Source organism: Gallinula chloropus (genome assembly GCF_964237585.1).
Source record: "Gallinula chloropus genome assembly, chromosome: 15".
Classification (NCBI taxonomy): domain Eukaryota; kingdom Metazoa; phylum Chordata; class Aves; order Gruiformes; family Rallidae; genus Gallinula; species Gallinula chloropus.
The window spans coordinates 6,791,716-6,809,457 of record NC_140100.1 but is presented as its reverse complement, the minus strand read 5'-3'; the positions used below and the strand labels follow the sequence as shown (position 1 = coordinate 6,809,457).

At 46.0% G+C, this 17,742-nt stretch overlaps 1 protein-coding gene across 1 annotated transcript in view; it reads left to right on the top strand.

The window, feature by feature from the left end:
* The window catches only part of SDK1 (sidekick cell adhesion molecule 1), a gene marked incomplete at its 5' end in the record, with an annotated part of 398,756 nt that extends 389,850 nt beyond the window's left edge, over positions 1–8,906 (top strand). The window contains 3 exons of the mRNA XM_084271072.1: positions 1,359–1,479; positions 1,676–1,805; positions 8,535–8,906. Coding sequence (XP_084127198.1) covers positions 1,359–1,479; positions 1,676–1,805; positions 8,535–8,807 — 524 coding nt within the window. The 3' untranslated portion in view covers positions 8,808–8,906. The remainder of the gene's footprint in view (positions 1–1,358; positions 1,480–1,675; positions 1,806–8,534) is intronic.
* Between the last annotated feature and the right edge of the window lie 8,836 nt (positions 8,907–17,742).

Sequence of the window (17,742 nt, the reverse complement as noted above, 5' to 3'; positions counted from 1 at the left end):
TACCAGTCTTCTTTCTGAAAGGAAACCAGAGCTACCCGCTCTGAAGCTAGGAATGTGAAAATAGTCCCCTTGCAAAACGGCTACTTCTTGAGCTCTGAATATTGGTTTTGACTTTTCTTCTCTTTCCATGTTCAAGTCCTGGAAGGGTTGTTCACATGTGTGAGGCTCTGATAGCCTCCTCCACCTCCAGCAAGAAACTGCTGTGATGCCAGGAGGTGTCAAAAAAGACACATTAATGAGTAGGATCAGGTGGATGGGTCTTTGCACTACCCGCTCTTAGGGATTAATGTAATGAAGGAGTCTTCCAGGCAGTAGTTAGTAATTCAGTCCCAAAGCAAAGATCTTTTCTTTCTTTATAATTCACTTCTAACAAGTGTTAGAAAATCAGATTTCAGTCCCAGGAGATACAAGATGTATGAATACTGTGGCATTTTACCAAGTTAATGCTATTACATATTTGTATGCCTAGCTCATAGGACATCTCTCATCTTCTTAGTTTTGCTGGATGTTTGGGGGACAGACATGAAAAGACAGGTCTGACCCGTGCTGTCAGATATCAGTGTTCACACTGAGCCTTAACGTAGCGCTGGCATTGAAGCCGGGGATAAAGCACCTGTCTGCTGCCAAGTGCCAATATGCAACTGGTCCTTCTCCCAGGATGGGAGCTGAGCTCACACCTTTGGGATTACAAAGAATGAGCATGGGAGAGAATAAGCTCTTTCTGTATTTGATCAGAAGAAATAATATACTTTGCTGTATTTTCACTCTTCTTCCAGTCCCCTGTCCTTTTCCCTGCCTTACATTGTCCGAGGATTTCTCACATCTACATCGTACCCTCATTACAGCTCTGACAGGTTTTTCCCATTTGGTATCCATTTGCCCTTTCTCTTGCTTTTTTTCTGCCTTTATTTTTTTCTCCTTCACCTCTTTTTCTGCCTTTTTTAGTTTTACTTTCTCTTGCTTTGCTTCAGTCAGCATGAATGGGATTCACAGCACCTGATTTAGGACATCTTCAAGTGGCCATCTGAATTAGTCACCTGCTTTCTATTTATAGCCAAAAGATAAGAATAAGCACTTTAGGAGCACAGATCATCTGTGCTATTTCAGATACCTCCAAATGAAATGCATCCACCTGTGACCCCTAGTTTCCCTTCTTTTGGCTCCTTCTGCCCATTTACACTCCTGATGAGCTCCTCTCCTTCACTCTGACTGTACCCTTTTGCCAGTAAGAAAGATAAAGAGATTTTCAAACAATTATTGATGCCATAAAACACAAAGAAGGAAAAGTTAGCTCTTACAGGTGTTTTGGGGGTAAAAGTGCCTTTGTTTCAGCTGAATCTGTCATTGCCTGACTCCAGGTAAAACTATCTCCAATGTGGAAGAGTCGGTCACCCTGGATAATGGAGGCTTCACTGCTCTGGAGCTCAACAGCAGACACCTGAACATCAAGAGCACCTTCTCCAAGAAGAATGGAACCAGGTAAGAGGCTGGGAACACCATGCTCTTGGAAAAGGCTTTTCTCTAGCTTCAAGCAACTAGCAGAGGAGACTTCTCTGGAGAATCTAGGGAGGACTTCAGTGCCCCAGGCTGTGATTCTGAACTTCTGAGCATGATTTAATTGTGTTCTTTTGGAGAAATTACAACATCCCATATACTCAACCTTTCTATTTCCTAGGTCTCCTCCTCGCCCAAGCCCAGGGGGCCTGCACTACTCTGATGAGGATATCTGCAACAAGTACAATGGAGCTGTGCTGACCGAGGGCTTGGGCCTGAATGAGAAGCCCTTAGAAGTGTCGGAGTCAGAGGTAAGGGTTTCCCTTCACCTTGCAAATGTTGCCCAGTCACTGCAGATGTTCCTTTCCCCGCTGAAAGTCTTTGAAGCCCCAATCCCATACCTGCATTATACTGTATTGTCAATGTTTGTCTGTCTTAGAGACTAAAATGCCCAGTTCACCTGGCTGTTCAATCATATCTTCAAATTAAAATGTCAGAGGAAAGAATGACAAGCAGGACCCAGCCAGGGCATGCTCCAAACCTGGCGCTGGCAGATATTCAGTTTTCCAGTGTTACATAGAAATGCCAGTGCAGTCCATCAGCTGGTGTGTGCTGACCTCTCTGGAAGGGGCTGCACATCCCCTTCTGCCTGTGGGCTACAAACTTGGAGCTCTTTGAAGAAAATGTATATATGCTGCAAAATAACCAGCAGGCTACAGCTGCTGTCTGGGTGAGGTTGAAGGTGGGACATGCTTTGGAGCATTGCACTGGCTGAAGTATGGGATGTGGTTTGAAGTTTTCACAGTGCCTTTTCTAGACACCTACAGCAATTAGCAAGATTCAGAAGAGTGGTCTTGTGTGATGATTGCTGCTGCCTCTGGTACAGAAGGAGTAAGTTGAGGCATGAGTAAACTGCCAGGGAGCACCTAGCCATGCCCACAAGAGCCCAGCATTCTCGACACCCCAGTCCTCAGCATTACTCTGACTCAAGAGACTTCTGCTTGGGTTGCCTTTAGACTGTTTTCCAGGGAAGGTGGGTGTATGCCAGCATTATCCACCTGGCAGTGCTCCATCTGGTGTCTCACATCCCCTTTAAGAAGAAAGAAAGACCTTGTGGTCTGCAAAAGCCCAACAGTGGTCAGGGTGAATAGACAGACTTTAAGGGACATCCAGAAAGGTAAATCTGCCTCTAAAGCCATGTGTTGTCAGCTGAGATCCTGACAAACCTTATCTGACAGCACAAGAAGCGAGCAGTGGGCCAAACCACTCTAAGCCTGACCCTTCTAGCAAGAATAAATCAAAAGCAGCAAGTAGTGAAAGAAGATGACGGTTTTCATCTGTAGCTTTTCTGCACCTGCAGCTACAGCTGCTTTTCCTGGCTACCTAGCTCTCACCTCCTGCTAATTACCAGGGACAGCCTGCTGCTTCGTACTGCCCTGTGGCCGACCTGCCGCGCGGGCGGCTTTCCTTGGTGCAGCTCAAGCTGCTGTCTATGCAATGCACAAGCGTTACCCTCCAGATTAAACCCATAGTGCTTTGGTCATGTCACTGTAACAACCCAGCATTAAACCTGTCATTAAAACAGTTTGCTGAGCATGATCAGGAATTTAGCGCTGGCACCTTTTGACATTAATTTCAATGCCCCGTGTGGTATTTCCTGGTAATGCTCAAAAGTCTCCTCGCAGGGTGTCATTACTGCCTTCTCTGTGCTCTGTTTGTACAGCGTAGAAGGAAATGATTTATATATTTTTCCCAGGCTATTATTAATATTATTTATTTACTGTGTGTTGCAGTCGAGCCCGAAGGTCTCAATTGAGATGCTGGTGTTTTTGGGAATCTGTGTGTGCACGGGAGTATGTGAACAAAATGTGCCTCCTGTTTTTACCCTGGGGCTTAGATATGCAGCCCTTCTGTATAATGTCTTTGATGCTTGTTGGTTTTTTTGCGGTGGGGAGTGCTTTTAGGCATGAAATGTTAATAGGCTCCCAGTAGAGGTAGCAATAGGAGATGCTGCCTTTTGATCAGCCTGAAAATGCTGTTTACATTGGCTGGTACAGACAGGAGGTGAGACTGAGTTGGGGCAGAGGTGGGTATAGATGTTTGACCACTTGCTTTTCAAGTATTCATGTACCTATTAGCTCTTCCTGTTTGTCTTTCCTGTTCTTTTCGTTGCTATTCTCAAAGGAGATCTTAACAGACATCTCTGTTTTCCGAGAATTTCAGAATTTCCATCTCTCTTAGCAAGCAGGAATGTTTCCCATCATATGAAGAGTTAAAGGTATCTTTTTATACAAGAGCTCTATGTAGGTTGGATTCTCTGCAGCGAAGGGGACACTGATGCTGTTTTTCTCTAATACATCTTTGTGTGGATCTCAAATTCTTTTTCATACGATGCACATAAAGGCAGGCAGGGCCAAAACCTGTGCTTTTGCTTTCAACCCACATGTCATCTTGTTGCTGCTTAGTCTTAGCCCTGTTGCCTGAGGTGTCGAGATTTTATATGGAAAAGAAGGAAGCTCGCTGGCTTCGAGTCTCATGTGGCTTACTGAACATGAAGAAGTCTGAGAGAAACTCTCGGGCTGTGTGACTGTACTACACTGCAGCACGGCTGCCTGGGAGCCTTCCTCCAGGCCTCTCTGATGAGGGGAGCAAGAGAGAAACAAACAGAAAATCAAGCAGACCAAGCGGTACCCTGAATATTCATAAATCAAGTGGTTAACTTCCTCCATGCCACGAAAGCCAAGCACCAGTACCGTTAATGAGGTTAAAGTAGTTTAATTGGCAGGTATGGAGCATAAGAGTGCTAAGAGTGTAATTTCCAAATGATTAATAATAATAGGCCCTTAGATGATAATGAGTCAAGTGGACGAGGCTCTGGACGGATAATCTGAGGAAATCTGATCTTCACCATGTACCAAAGTTCGATGACAGATCTGAGGTGTCATCCGGCCGTAGAAGAGCAGTTTTACAGGAGAGCAGGAGAGGGTGGTGTTTGCTCTCACCTATCCTTGTGGTCTCCCAAAAACGGTTTTCCAGAGATAATATTCTCACAGACCGCACATGCTATCAGTCAGTGCTGATGGTGGTGATGCTCTGGTCTTCCTGGCTGCTCTCTGCAGTCTAATTGACTTTCACTTTCTCACCTCTGTAGGAAGAGATTATAAATTTCCACTTAGCACTTAATAGGGAATATGTTTTAACTTGCTTCCGATAAAGCTCTCCACTGAGTTTGACACGTTGGGCACCACGTGGAAACGAGCTGCAGGTGACACTTTAAATAAGCAAAGGTTCCCGTATCCGGTGAAATCTGTTTGCCTGCTAGGTTACCTTGTCTCTTCTTACAGCACGTTCAGTTCATGTCAACCAAAAGAAACTGCTGCCATCTACGTTTTTAGAAATAATCTCATTAGGTTGTTTCTTATGCAGTCACTTTAGGTGGGGGGGGGGGAAAGGAAGGAAGAAAATAATTGGAACTATTTTCAAATTTCCCACTGATGGAGATGGCCAACTCTGGCTGCTGCCTTGCCTCTGAACAGCCCTCATGCATTTCAGGCTATCAGTAAAATAATTAAATAGCCTCTCGTTGTCTGTGTTTGTTTGTTGTTTCATAGGCTTCCATGCCCCTTCGGTTGACAGTCTGTAATGTCACTGCACACCCAATCACGCCCCAGCCTATGGAGGTTTCCAAGGTAACAAAGCCACAGTCACAGGGAAGGAAGAAAACTGAAAACAAAGCAAAAAGCCCTGCAGCATTTCTATTTACTCAATAGTTTAAAAACCACTAAAAAGTAATCCTCTAGTATAAGCTGTCTGTATTGTCATGCAAAACAGGTTTATCTTGCTATTCCTTGATTTTCATCAGGGCACAGAGGGATGTGGGACTCAATTTAAAGGATTCCTTGCGGGTAAGGGTGATTATTAGTACCTTGATCAGAGCAGACCTTAGAAAATACTTCAGAAACATGGAGATGGAATAGTCAGTTCCTGCCTCTTCTGAAGGAAACGCAAAGAAAACACATTGTATTGCCACTAACAAGCAGGTTATCCTTTCCAGCATCGGTGCTAATGATGGTGAAAGGCTGTAGTGCAGCTATATATGTTTCATGAAGGTCGCTTCCAAATGGCTCTGGCCTTATTTACACTGAATTAGCGTTCCCTTTCAGTTGGTATAATGGACTAATTAGTGGACAGATTATCAGGGGATAGTATCATTTAAATTCCCTCTTTCTGTTCATGGCAAGTCCAAGTGACACTGTATTTCAGATGGCAGCAGCCCGTGTAAAACTGTTCCCAGCCTTTCTCCTTTTTATTATGTTGACTTCTGGCAATCTCAAAGAACTTGGCTTAGGTACAGAAATTATATTAGTTTTGTGGGTGAGTATTTTTCTGCTAGCAATGGACAGGAATCAGTATTGTAATACCTATGAAGTCAGTCTTCTGGATACAGCTTCTTAGCATTTCTTCTTAGTTCTCTTTGTATATGTCTGTGTGAACATCAGGAAAAGCAGTAAGGAAACACTAGAAGTTTGTGGGGTTTCTTCTTCTTATGACACTTCAGCTCAGCTGTGAACCATCTTTTCAGCAAGGGCTTGTTTCTTCTGGGGGTGGCTGAACATGTCCAAGTCAGTAAGACTCAGTCAGTGAATTGGGGAAAGAGTCCAAAGACATGACATGGGCAGTGGTAGAGTTGTGCCTTCAGTGGAGACAGCACATCCATGATTGCTGGAGGAGTTCACACCTTTAGGTGCTGCCTCTGGTGAGTGATCCATAACCACCTGCTTCTGCTCAGGACGTAGAGACTTTTATTCTGGATGCCCACATCATCACCCAGCTTCTCAGGCAGTTTTTACCTTAACATTAGAGGATGGAGTTGCAGCAGAACATTTGGAGATGGAGAAAGGTGCAAAGTGCAGCACCTTGATTCTCAATAAGAGCAGAGAACACCCAGGTTTGGGGATTGCTTGGGCTTCAGGTAAACTCAGTTGTTTCTGCTGCTGAAGACCAGGCTGCCTGAGCTATTGTCACCTGCTGCCATGCTCTGCCATGGTGGCACATCCACCGTCATCAGGGACACTTTTGTTGGAGCCCCCTAGGAAAAAAGACAGGGCAGCACTGGCAGGATGTTGCCTGCAGCCATGCCAAGACTCTGGAGCTGTTCTCTGCACCCACTGGCTGTGAAGGGGTCCAAATCTGGGGATATTTCCAGCATGCTGCAAACCCACCCATTCAGGAAGGTCTTTGGAGTGTTGGGCTGTTGGCTACCCAAGGCTGGCAGCCAGCGCAAAGGAGCATTTTTCTAGTAGAGACTTGCTGAATTCCTCCTGGAATCAATATGAAACGCAGGTAGGGTTTTGCTGTAATATTAATTTCATGTCGGGGCACCTGAAGCTTTGCATTCTTAAAATAATCAAGCAGTACATAACTCTGACAGAGCAAAAGCACAGGCAACAGTTGAGGGGAACTCTTGCAATGCTGCAAAGAGCTGATTTGCTCTGACTTTTGGGAAAACTCTAGGAAAAATTTCTTGGCTCTGTCCATCACCCTCTATGCTGGAAAATGGGCATGAAATAGTATAGAAGCAGCTACCTGAACAAAGAAGTGGGATGATGGATACGGTGCCCTTTTCAAACGATGGTTCGCAAGGCATTTGAGGATTGTTCTTTGGAGGCCATTAAAAAGGAGCTTTAGAGGAGGAGAGACTAGTTGTGTGGCAGGCAGGATCAAGAAGGATGTGTTTGCTGTGTGGTGTCATAGATCAGAATGATACCAACCTTTTGAAACTAATTGCAGCAACTAACAGTTACGAGCTGCGCTTGCCCATCTCTCTCTCGTATTTCTTAGGCAGCTTCTACTTTGATATTTAATTGCCTTTAGAATCAGTTCTGCAGATTTTTGAGGGAAGAGGGGGGGCAAAGGCCTTAGCATGCTTAAAACAGAGATTTTGGACCAGACATGACATATGGGAATGACTGGGTAAATGTTTGTATGCTGTATGGGATGTGGCTGTTATTGGTGGGAACATCAGTGGGAACAGAAGGAAAATGTACACTTGGATCCCGTGGCCAAGGCTTTGCCATGGTCTCTGTACTCAGAGGAGATGTATGAGGCCCCTGTGATTCCTCCAGCTGTGTCACAGCAGCAGTGCTTCAGAGGAGGGGCAGATGCACAAAGCTTATCTGGCTTATCTGGTTACATCTCAATAGAGCTCCTGCTTAATATTGATGGGAGCTTTGAAGCTATCCAGGCACAAGGCATGAATGTTTTAAGGGGTAAGATCCACTCTGAACACAGGGCTGTGCCTGAGCCATCCCAAGAACACAACCCCTCCTGCTTGGCAGTTCTTCTTTTCCAGATTTTGCATTCTCTTTCTTCTGTCACTGCTGGTTGTGCACCTTGCTGTACCACCAGTAATCAACTGGAATATACAGAGTTGCCATGAAAAAATATATGTTACCTAATTCCCTGCCAGTGCTATAACTGATTTTCAATGCTTAATGGGCCTCACAAGCCAAACTGGGAGTACTCTGCTGGTGGCCTGGTCTGACCACCACAAACAGCAGCGCATCTGGCTGACCTCAGTGCCTTTGCAGGCAAGACATTCCTTCTGTCCTTGCATCAGGAGAAGAGATATTCTCAACTGCAGTTGTAATTGCAGGCTTGTTGATTATGCGATTGAAAGCTGTTGGCTTCCCTATGACATCTCTACACTTCCCTGCCTCTTGTCTCAAAATAAGACCTCCTTGCTCCCACTGCAGCATTCTGCAGTGAATGGGAAGGGATTTCTCTGCATCTGTCATTGCCAGTATTTATCAGGGGACTCTCCCTCTAGCAGCAAAGCCTGGCTGAACCAGAGGACGGTGCTTTTCTGCAGCCCAGCATGTGTCACACTTGGACAGCAAACCACCCTACCCTAAAATTACAGCTTTTGTCAGCTGGTGATATTAAACCAGTCTCTGATTTCTTCTAGAGTGGAACAGGCTAAATCGTAGATGCTAATGGCTGATTTTACTTAGTTCATGTTTTTCCCCCTGATGCTCCAGGCCACCGACTCGGATTACGAAGACGAGTTGCCGAAGCACTCCTTTGTGAACCACTACATGAGCGACCCCACGTACTACAACTCCTGGAAGCGGCAGCAGAAAGGAGTGAAGCACCCCACATCCTATAGATACGAGGAGTGCGCCGCCAGCGAGACAGAACCCTATTTCCAGACTGTCATCACAACACAGAGCTCAGGAGGGGTGTACACCCCAACGGGACAGCCCGCGCCCGGCTCCCGGACTCCCGTGACAGGGTTCTCCTCCTTCGTCTGAGACGGGGTTGGAGGATACAGCCGAACCGCCGGCGGCACTCGGAGGGACCCGTCGCAGTGACTGTGTGTGTGTGTGACCGGTGTGGTGAACTGTGGGTAACTTCTCTATCAGGGTAGAAAGGGATGGGAACACGAACAAGGCTGGTGGGTTGTTTTTTTTTTTTCTGAAGACAATCAACTCTAAAAACATGGAGCTGAACTAGTTGAACCTTTGTTTAAAAAAAAAAAAAAGGAATTCTGAAAAGTGATGATTTTAACCACTTGTGAATAGTAGGGGTTTTTTAACTGCTTTTTGTAACACTGCTTCAGGAAGCAGCTCCCATGCCCTTCTCTTTCCTCTTTCTTTCTCGCCCCTCCTCCTGTCCCCCCCATTCCCACACAAGGAGGTGAATTCCCTAGATGCAACGAGTGACTTTTGTGATGTGATTTGAAGAGAAAACATAAAACCTCCCAGGCTCCTTTTTCTTCCTTTTTCTCTGCTCTTTGGGTTTGTTGTTTGGTTTTTTTTTTAATTTTCCCTGTCATTGAGGTCAAGTAGGAAAATATAGAAAAGGGACAAATTTTTACATCAAAAGCAGACACCTCCTCTCTCCTTTCCTCATTGCTGCTCCCCACATGAAGAGCACTGGCCGATCAACTTAGGCTCAGATGTGTCACTGTGTCTGCTCTAGGCTCACTACTGGTGTGTTTGTACCAAATTGCTGACCTGCTTTTCTTTCCTGTTCAAATGGGACCTGCTCCATTCTTTAAATATTCCAGCTCCAGGGCCTTTAGAAGAGAAGATGGCTCAAAAGAGCATTGTAGGCAGTGGTGGGTGAAGCAAGTGGGAAGAATTCAGATGCAAGGTCAGTTTATTTTTGGTGTGGCTCTAATTCTCCCTTGTGGACTGCATGTGCCATTTAAATCGGTCATTTTTTTAAAAAAGTCAAAGGAGACAACTCAGCAAGCTGGAGGAATTTTTCAATTAAGATTGCAGTGACAGGATAGAGAGCCTACTAATTGATGAGAGTTTTGATCATCAAAGTTATCCTACCCTGCCAATAGAAGTTGAGCATCCTTTCTCACCCAGGCTCTGCGGTGCTGCTTACTGGTCTGTGAAAAAGAACATGGAAGCTGGGTTGGTTTGAGTTTATTTTTTTTTAGCACAATGACACATCACACGGACTGGGTGAGTTGTGGTGTCCACAGGTGCCTTTTATTGATTCTTCAGCTTCATATCTGGGAGAAGCAACAAAGTGTCTCCAAATAACGCTAACCAGGTTTTTTCAGGCATTAGGGTCATGAATTACCTTGTGCACATTTACAGGCTGCTTTGTGCACCTTAAGCTGCAGCCTTTGGAAAGCAGAGAGGGAATTTATGGTTAATTTTCCATCCTTTTGTATAGCTCCCTTTTCGTTTTCTTCTTTTCTGTCCTTTTCCTGAGTCTGTCATGTTCAGCAGCAAGTTGTTTGCTCACAAGGAAGTTGTCAGGGGTTTAAAGAATCCAAGTTCAGCTCTTGGACCTAGCCAGGATCCACCAGACCTTTCACCACAAGAGTTTGACAGGTGAGTTTGGAGGTTGGCAAGTCTTTGCCGCTCTGGTGTCTGGTATTTCCTCCCAGGTCAGACAGGAGAATCGGTATCCTGACGTTTGCTAACGTTCCATCAGGGCACGTGTGGGCACTGTTACTACTGCAGATTGTCCCTGTCCTCTCTGGAGGCTTGTGGGACAGCTGTGGCCCTGCCGGGTGGTGTCCTCAAGGCAGGTTGTTGACATCATTCTGGTGCTGATCATGGTGGCTGCCTGTTCCTACCCATGGGGGCGGTTAGAAGTAGCCTGGTGGCACCTCACCTGAAGAGGTGAGGTCCAAGGGCAAGCTCAGCCTTGCTGTCCCCTTTCAGTGCCTCTTGGACAGGGCAAACGATCTCAGAACTGCGTTTACTCTCTGCACTGCTGCTCTGGGTGCGTACAGATTCTGGATAGCTTTGGCACTGGATTGCTGTTTTTCTCCAAAGGCTCCAGAAAGAAAAAGTTCAAAACCAAAAACTCCAGTGGGTGTGGTTAAGGGCTTTTGAGTTTGGGATAATGATCCACAGCTCATTAGATGCCAAGGGATGTGCAAAGATACGGGCTTGAGCCAAAACTCTGCGAGCCATCCCCCTCTCTGCACCTGGAAAGGATGTGTGTGGGATGGAGAAGGGGCTCCAGAGAGGATGGCGTGGAGTTTATTGTGAAAAAGAACGCGAAGCAGACAAACCCCCACTGCCTTCTGTGCACTTTGACTGTTCTCTTAAGCCATATGGACTTTGCTTTAATTACTGAACTGAGAAAAATTTGTTTGCAGCCTGACTTTTTTGTTTCTTAGTCAGAATGATCTGTGTGACTTTCTCCTTTGTTATTTCCTGCATCAGATGGCTTATTTTAACCACCTCAGTTTATATACGTGTGACATAGCGATACGATTGCTGTTGGAGTTTTAATGGTGCTTATCCAACAGGTATGAGAGGTAGTGCTACAGGAGGAGCCTTTCAGGGACCACTAAGGGCTGAGGGAGGTAGATTAGTCCAGAGTAGGTCAAACCCCGAAGAGCTTGCTCCAAAGGGAAGGTTAGTGTGAGTAGCTCCAAATCTCTTGAATATTTCCAGACCTGAATTGGTCTCATTTCACCCTGGGGCTGAGCAGAAAAAAAGAAGCAAGGAAACCATGGGGAATGAAGGAAATGGACTCTCTGGCCACTGCTCCACCGAAGGACAGCATGGGTGGCAGCACCATCTGTACCAAGCGAGGAGAAGAGACTATTCCTTTTCTCCCAGAGCCACCCCTGACTAAAAAGCCTACACTTGCCAAGGGCTTCCTAGTTGGCTGTACAGCCCTTTCTCTGACCACTGCTGAAATAACAGGTTAGGTGTGATCGCTTCAGGACCTGAGCAAAGGTATTTCTGTTCCATTCCAGTCCTCCCCGCCGTCACTCTGTGCTTTGTTTTGCTGAGGAGTTGGCTGTTCTTACACATGGGTTTGTTTTACTTGGGCGTTTGCAGAGCAGGGAAGTGCCCGGCTCACCCCTAAGCTGAGCGTATGATACGTGTTCTCTGCCCAGGGTCCCATATAGCTACGTGCATGATGCCTGTGCCTTCTTGTTAGCATGCTGTACTTGTAAGATATGATTAATGGGTAGGTTTTATTTACCTCAGATATCAGGTAAATTGTTCTATCTGGAAGGAAACACTCCATCAGTTAGCAAGAAAGCTCTCTTTCATAGCTGTAATCTTTGGGAATCATAGCCTTGAAATACGACTTTTAAACAGTAGTTGTCATGTTACAGTAACTTCACCCATCAAATCCACTTCTGTTTCCATCTTCCTGTTTAGAACAGTCTTGAAAAATGAAGGCTTATATTTAAAATGCCTTCTTAGGATATTTTATTTGTATTTATTTATTTACTTTCCCATGTTTCTCAGGTCTCTTGGTGGCTGTTACTAAAAAATAAAAACAACTTCATGAAATGACCAAGGGAGGCATTTTAGGGAACAGTTTAATAGACACTCGTTTTTCATGCAGTAGCCATGGAAATATCCACGTTCCTGCAGGAAAGAAGTGCCCAAGTCGTCACTCCCCTCCCAGGGCTGAGGTGACACCAGCCACCACCACCATCGATGCACCCGGCACTCCCACCAACACTGAACCTCAGGATGTCCCTACCCTAAACCATGTGAGGGAAGGATCTGGTGTGTTTGAATCCCCAAAAAGTTCGTGGTGTCCCCCACCACACCCCCACACCCTTGGGTGGGGTATTTTCCATTCCCACCTTCAGCGCTGCTCGGGTGCGAGCGGCATCAGTGAGAAGGGACAGGAGAGGGCACTGTTTTACCTTCATCGGTAGCAAGGGCTTCCCCCCCACCCGGGAGAAAACCCTTCGTGGGGAGAAGTGAGCACAGAAAGCAAAGGGTTTCGTCAGCATTTCCTAAAGGAATCACGCTGTGGCCAGCCACGCTGCTTTTGGAAGCAGTTGGCATTACTGGAGAGAAGGAAAAAAACTCACCCAGAAAAAGGAACTAATCCATTACCCAAAAGTGCTTTTCTTCCCCTCTTCAGTGTGAGTGTTAAAACCAGTGATGCTTTGCAGATGGGCCAGTATCTCATTTTTCCTGCTTATACCCAGGTCTCTGCCAGAAGCCGCTGTAGCAATTATTTAGAATAAATATCCAAGGAGGTCTTGACATGGGGCTACATCTATTATCCTTGTCATTGCTTCCTTCAAGAAATCCATTGGGTTATCCAAAGACTATCCAATCTGCTCTCCAAAAAGGGAGGCAAAATAGCTGTTTCTACATAGAGTGCTGATGTCTTCTCCCACTTGCTGTTTTCAGACAGCAGGGACACTTCTTTCAGAAAAATCCTTTCAGAAAAGGAACTTGTCTGCAAACTTTAAAAAAAAATAAATAAACCAAAAAATACAAGATAGATAACCTTTGGCAGGGCTATTAGAAATCTTGATGGCCCAGAAACCAGTGACATGTAAGACTGAAGATGATCCCAAAACCTATCTTTAGTGGTCTCCTTTATCAGTAGCAGCCAAAAGGGCACATTACATTGCAGAGGAAAAGCCGTTGCAGAACAGTTGCTAGATGGACAGGTTGTGCTGCAAAGGGCTTCACTTGACCTGGAGCTCCTGCTAGTTCCATCACATCTCTTAAGTTATTTTTCATAGGGTTTTTGCCAGTGTACATGGAGTCCCTACAACATCGTGGCATTGCTGGCGGTCACGGAGGGAGAGGTCTGTCCCTGTGGTGTTTGCACAAAGCCACACATGCATCACAATGTGGTTGTACAGTATCTATTGACAGCTCTTCATTGAAAAGCCACCTTGAATTAGGAACACGCTCACCCCAAGACTGAACACGCTGGGCTGGGTACAGGCCTTCAATGGCCTCACCTGACAAGTCCCCTCAGTTCTTTGTATTTCTGTATTCTGTTTCTTCTCCCCCACATCACCCCTCCAGGCCCTTCCAGACAAAGTTGGCTTGTGCTGTGTGAAGGTGTAAAGTTTGCTGCCCCCGGTAGTAGAGAGCCACAACCAATAAGCACACATGTGACACGTGGGACAGGTGAGATGTTTGGGAAAAGGAGGGAAATACCACTGGGACTTGACTCAGAGTTTTATCTTCCCAAAGTTGCCACCTGCCCACGTTAAATGGTCTTGGAGCCACAAGACTTGGCAGGAAATCCATAATTTTGATGCTGTTTGATCACTGTGCACTTTCTTGGGGCTTGAACTGCTGGATATAGAGACCGGAATGGGGCTGCAGAGCTTTATATCCAAGTGTTTTCCCATTTATGTCCAATTCTCCAGATCTAGGAATATGAAACCTTTCTGCTAATGCGACGTGGTGGTGTTCTGCAGGTGGGACACCTGGGAAGTGCCACCAGCACCCACCCTTCAGTGTCGTTAAGCTCCCGGGCAGTGCTGGGATCGGTCACAGTGCAATGGGCGCTCTCGGGTTGCAGAACCATGCAAGAACATGATATGATGGTGAGTTTGTAGCTGGTTGCTTTGCTACTCTTGGGATGCAGTCCTCCCTCTGGTTTGGTATCTGATATCAATTTAGGGGTAGGACCACCTTACACAGCTGTGTTTGAGTTTCCCTTCAGTGTACTACAGTTATCAGATGTTGCTTTTACTTCGGTGTCTCCTCGGGGATTTGCCCTGGATTTTTGTTCCACACCTCTTGTTAGCCTCACCTTCACCACTCCACAATTTTATATGAGAAAGTTACTTCTTCTTTTGCAAACTTGCTTCTAATTAAAAGAACCCTTTTGGAAACGTTCGTGTCCTTGGTACCTTTATTGGGTTTGGGGGCGTGTGTATATTTTCCAGCCTCTTTCACTGTTTTTAGCTTTGAATAACTTTCTGGGTGCCTTGCAGCATACTCATCAGTTAATAGCTCAGGATGGTGAAAACGTAACATGGGATGAAATTCCTTGCTCTTAGTTCTGGACTGTCAAATCTTACAATCTGCTGCTCTTCAGCTGCGATGACATTTTCAAATAGTTCCCACCCAAAATTTGATCAGCCTTAAATATTTTGTTATTTTTGTGGTGATAAACTTCATTCAGGTCCTTAATATGGGCGAGTCAAAGCCCATTCAGAAATGGAAACCCACAGGGCACTGTTCTGTCTCCTCACAAATAATGTTTGTCCTTTCCTGCAGCATTGTAGCGGCAATAATCACTTCCCAGAAACGTGTGGGTGTTGGGGAGTCTGGACCAGATCCCGAGGGGTGGAAACCAGGACAGCCCTGTTAATTCCAGGGTGGTTGTTGGTGCTTTTCACCAGCTGAGCATCTGGCTGAGAGAAGTGATGAACACAGTCAGGTTGGCTACAGGTCTGGTGGGAGAAATGAGGGCAAGAAATCAGTGTTTTCCAAGTCAGGAGTGGTGGTGGGGGAGAAGTCAAACTGCTAACTCAAATTTTCCTGCTCCTGAAAGGGATATTATAAATAATGCAGCGTTGTATAAATACAGGCAGCCCCCTGTGGCAGGTTGCTTATAATAACCCAGAGGTATCAGTGTACCCATTCTGAAGATGAACATCCTCATGCCGTAGCATTCTGTGGATGAGACATTATTCTGCACGGTTGCCATGCAATGCAGGAATGCTTTCCTGAGGTCGTTGGGCTCTGAAGTGTATCATCCTCCTGCTTCCAGCCCTTACGCTTCTCAGGACACTTTTCCATCACACATGTTTTTGTGGTTGAGAGTAGAGCGTGGGCATAAACATGGGAGTGGATGGGAAATCTGCCATGGCATTTGTAGCCTAAACAATACCAGAGCAAACAGACTGGCTTCCCGCCCTGCCCCGGACAGCACGAGCAGTGCCTTGGCTCAATCGAGTAGTCTGGGCTTCCATCGCTGACTCCTTTTCCTGCTGTTTGTCCTGTTGGTTTCCTCTTCTTCCTTCTGTGTTTTTGCTCCAAGGATATTTATTTTTCTTCTTGCTCCTTTTTATTTATTTAATTTTTTAAAGCCTGCCTCCTGGCCTCTTGCCTCACCAATAATTTTCATTTCAAACCTGCGTTTCCCACAAAATGAAAAGGAACTGTATTTAAACACACGGTTTTTCTTGGGTTTTCATCCCCTTCCACTGTGCCCCAAGAACTGGAGTGAGTTCTTTTGTTTTGCTCTTTTGTTTTCTTGGAAATACAGGGCACATCCCTCTAAGCCAAGGCTTCCCAGGCCAGAAGAGACCTTCAGTAGGTAGGCAGCTGGCGTGTTCATCCCAGTTCACTACGGAGAAAGGTTAACCCTAAATCAGATGAGTCTGCTGTGCGAAGCTGTTCTGCAAAGCTATACAAGGCAAATTCCTTGTGGAATCATTGGCACAGGCAGAGAATCTGCACCCATGTATGGTGAAGTTAGGAAGCTGCAGAGGAACAGTGCGTGACAGTGATGGGGCTGAGGAGGAAGCAGCCAACACCCACGATGCCATTCAAAGGTACTTGCCCACATTGTGCAACTTGAGGGCTTTAGTGCAAATTTGGTTCGGACACGGCGCTGACAGAGCTGCAGTGCGCAGCGGTGACGCCATCCATGGGTTCCTTGTTCTTCACCCTGATCCTTGGTAACCCCAGTTCATGCAGACACTTGCACTTTGGACACTAAACAGCCGGTGCAGATAAGGCTGAAAGGCAAGTCTGAAAACAGCATATCTGTGTGTGATACAGCCTGGGGCCTGGTGCCAACAGTGATAAAATGCCTTACAAACACAGGTGACCTCACCACAGCCCTGTCAGATTGGGGAGGATTAATGTCCCTCCTTTGGTGAGAGGAAGTGGAGGCACAGCCCAGCTTTGCCGGTGGGACCAAGTCACGGTTTGTGTGACTGGTGTCCATGTGCCCAAGAGGCCTCGATTGCAAATGTCTTCAGCGCAGGGCAAAGAAAACACATCTTTCTTGTGGAACAGCAGGATGAGTTATTTTTGGGTCTCTATAAATTGTCTGTTTTCCAGCACTATCATTCATACCCTACCAGGGGAACATGACTGACCTAATTAGACTTTAATTCCAAGAGTACAAGACTCAACTTGTAAATACAAACTTTCTTATTATTATTTTGGGTTATTTTTTATTTATGTACAAGTGCATCTGATTGGTATAAACACCCCAGGGGTGGGGGGCAGGGGAGGAGCGATTTGAAGTCATCAGAGAAGCCAAACTCGGAAAATTTGGGATGAAGCAGGGCAAGTTTTCAGATTGATTTATGAGACTGTGACTTAATCTGCTGGGAGACTGTATCCTTGGGGATTAAGCCTCATGTAACCTGATAGAACTTCAGAAATGTTTTACCTCTCACCATGGAAAGGGAACTGGCAGAGGAAGGATTCCGCATTTCAGTCCTCCATCCAGCAAAAACCATCCAGGGTGATGGGTGAAGACACTTTTCATTGATCCATAGCTGCCTCTGCACCAGAGAAGAAATCAAAGAGGTGAGAAAAGATGCCTGCTTTGCCCAAAGCCCATTTTATGAAGCAAGCAAGGGTTAATCCAGCCAGGCACATGCCTGGCTTTAGTTGCTATAGAGAATCCTCCCTGGTGAGGCTGTGTGAGAAGCCTCCAGCCCTACCTGCTGGGTTTCTGGGAAGGGACTGTGCCTGGACATGCTCGGAGGTGGCTCACATCCAGGGATGGTGAATGAATCACAATCCAAACACTTCATCCCTGCTCTTAGTCCATGAGCAGGATGTGCCCCAGAAAAGACAACAGCAGAGATGGAAGTGACGGGCCAAACTGTGCCCTTGGGCAGCGATGTCACTCTAAGCATCACAGGGGCTGGCCCAGCAGAGATCCTGGCTCTAAAACATGTGTTACAACCACGGGGCTGTTTTTAATGTGTGTCCTCACGAGATCTGGTGGGTTTGGAGGTAAGGGGATTGTGGTAGAAAGGGCTCTGTGTCGCAT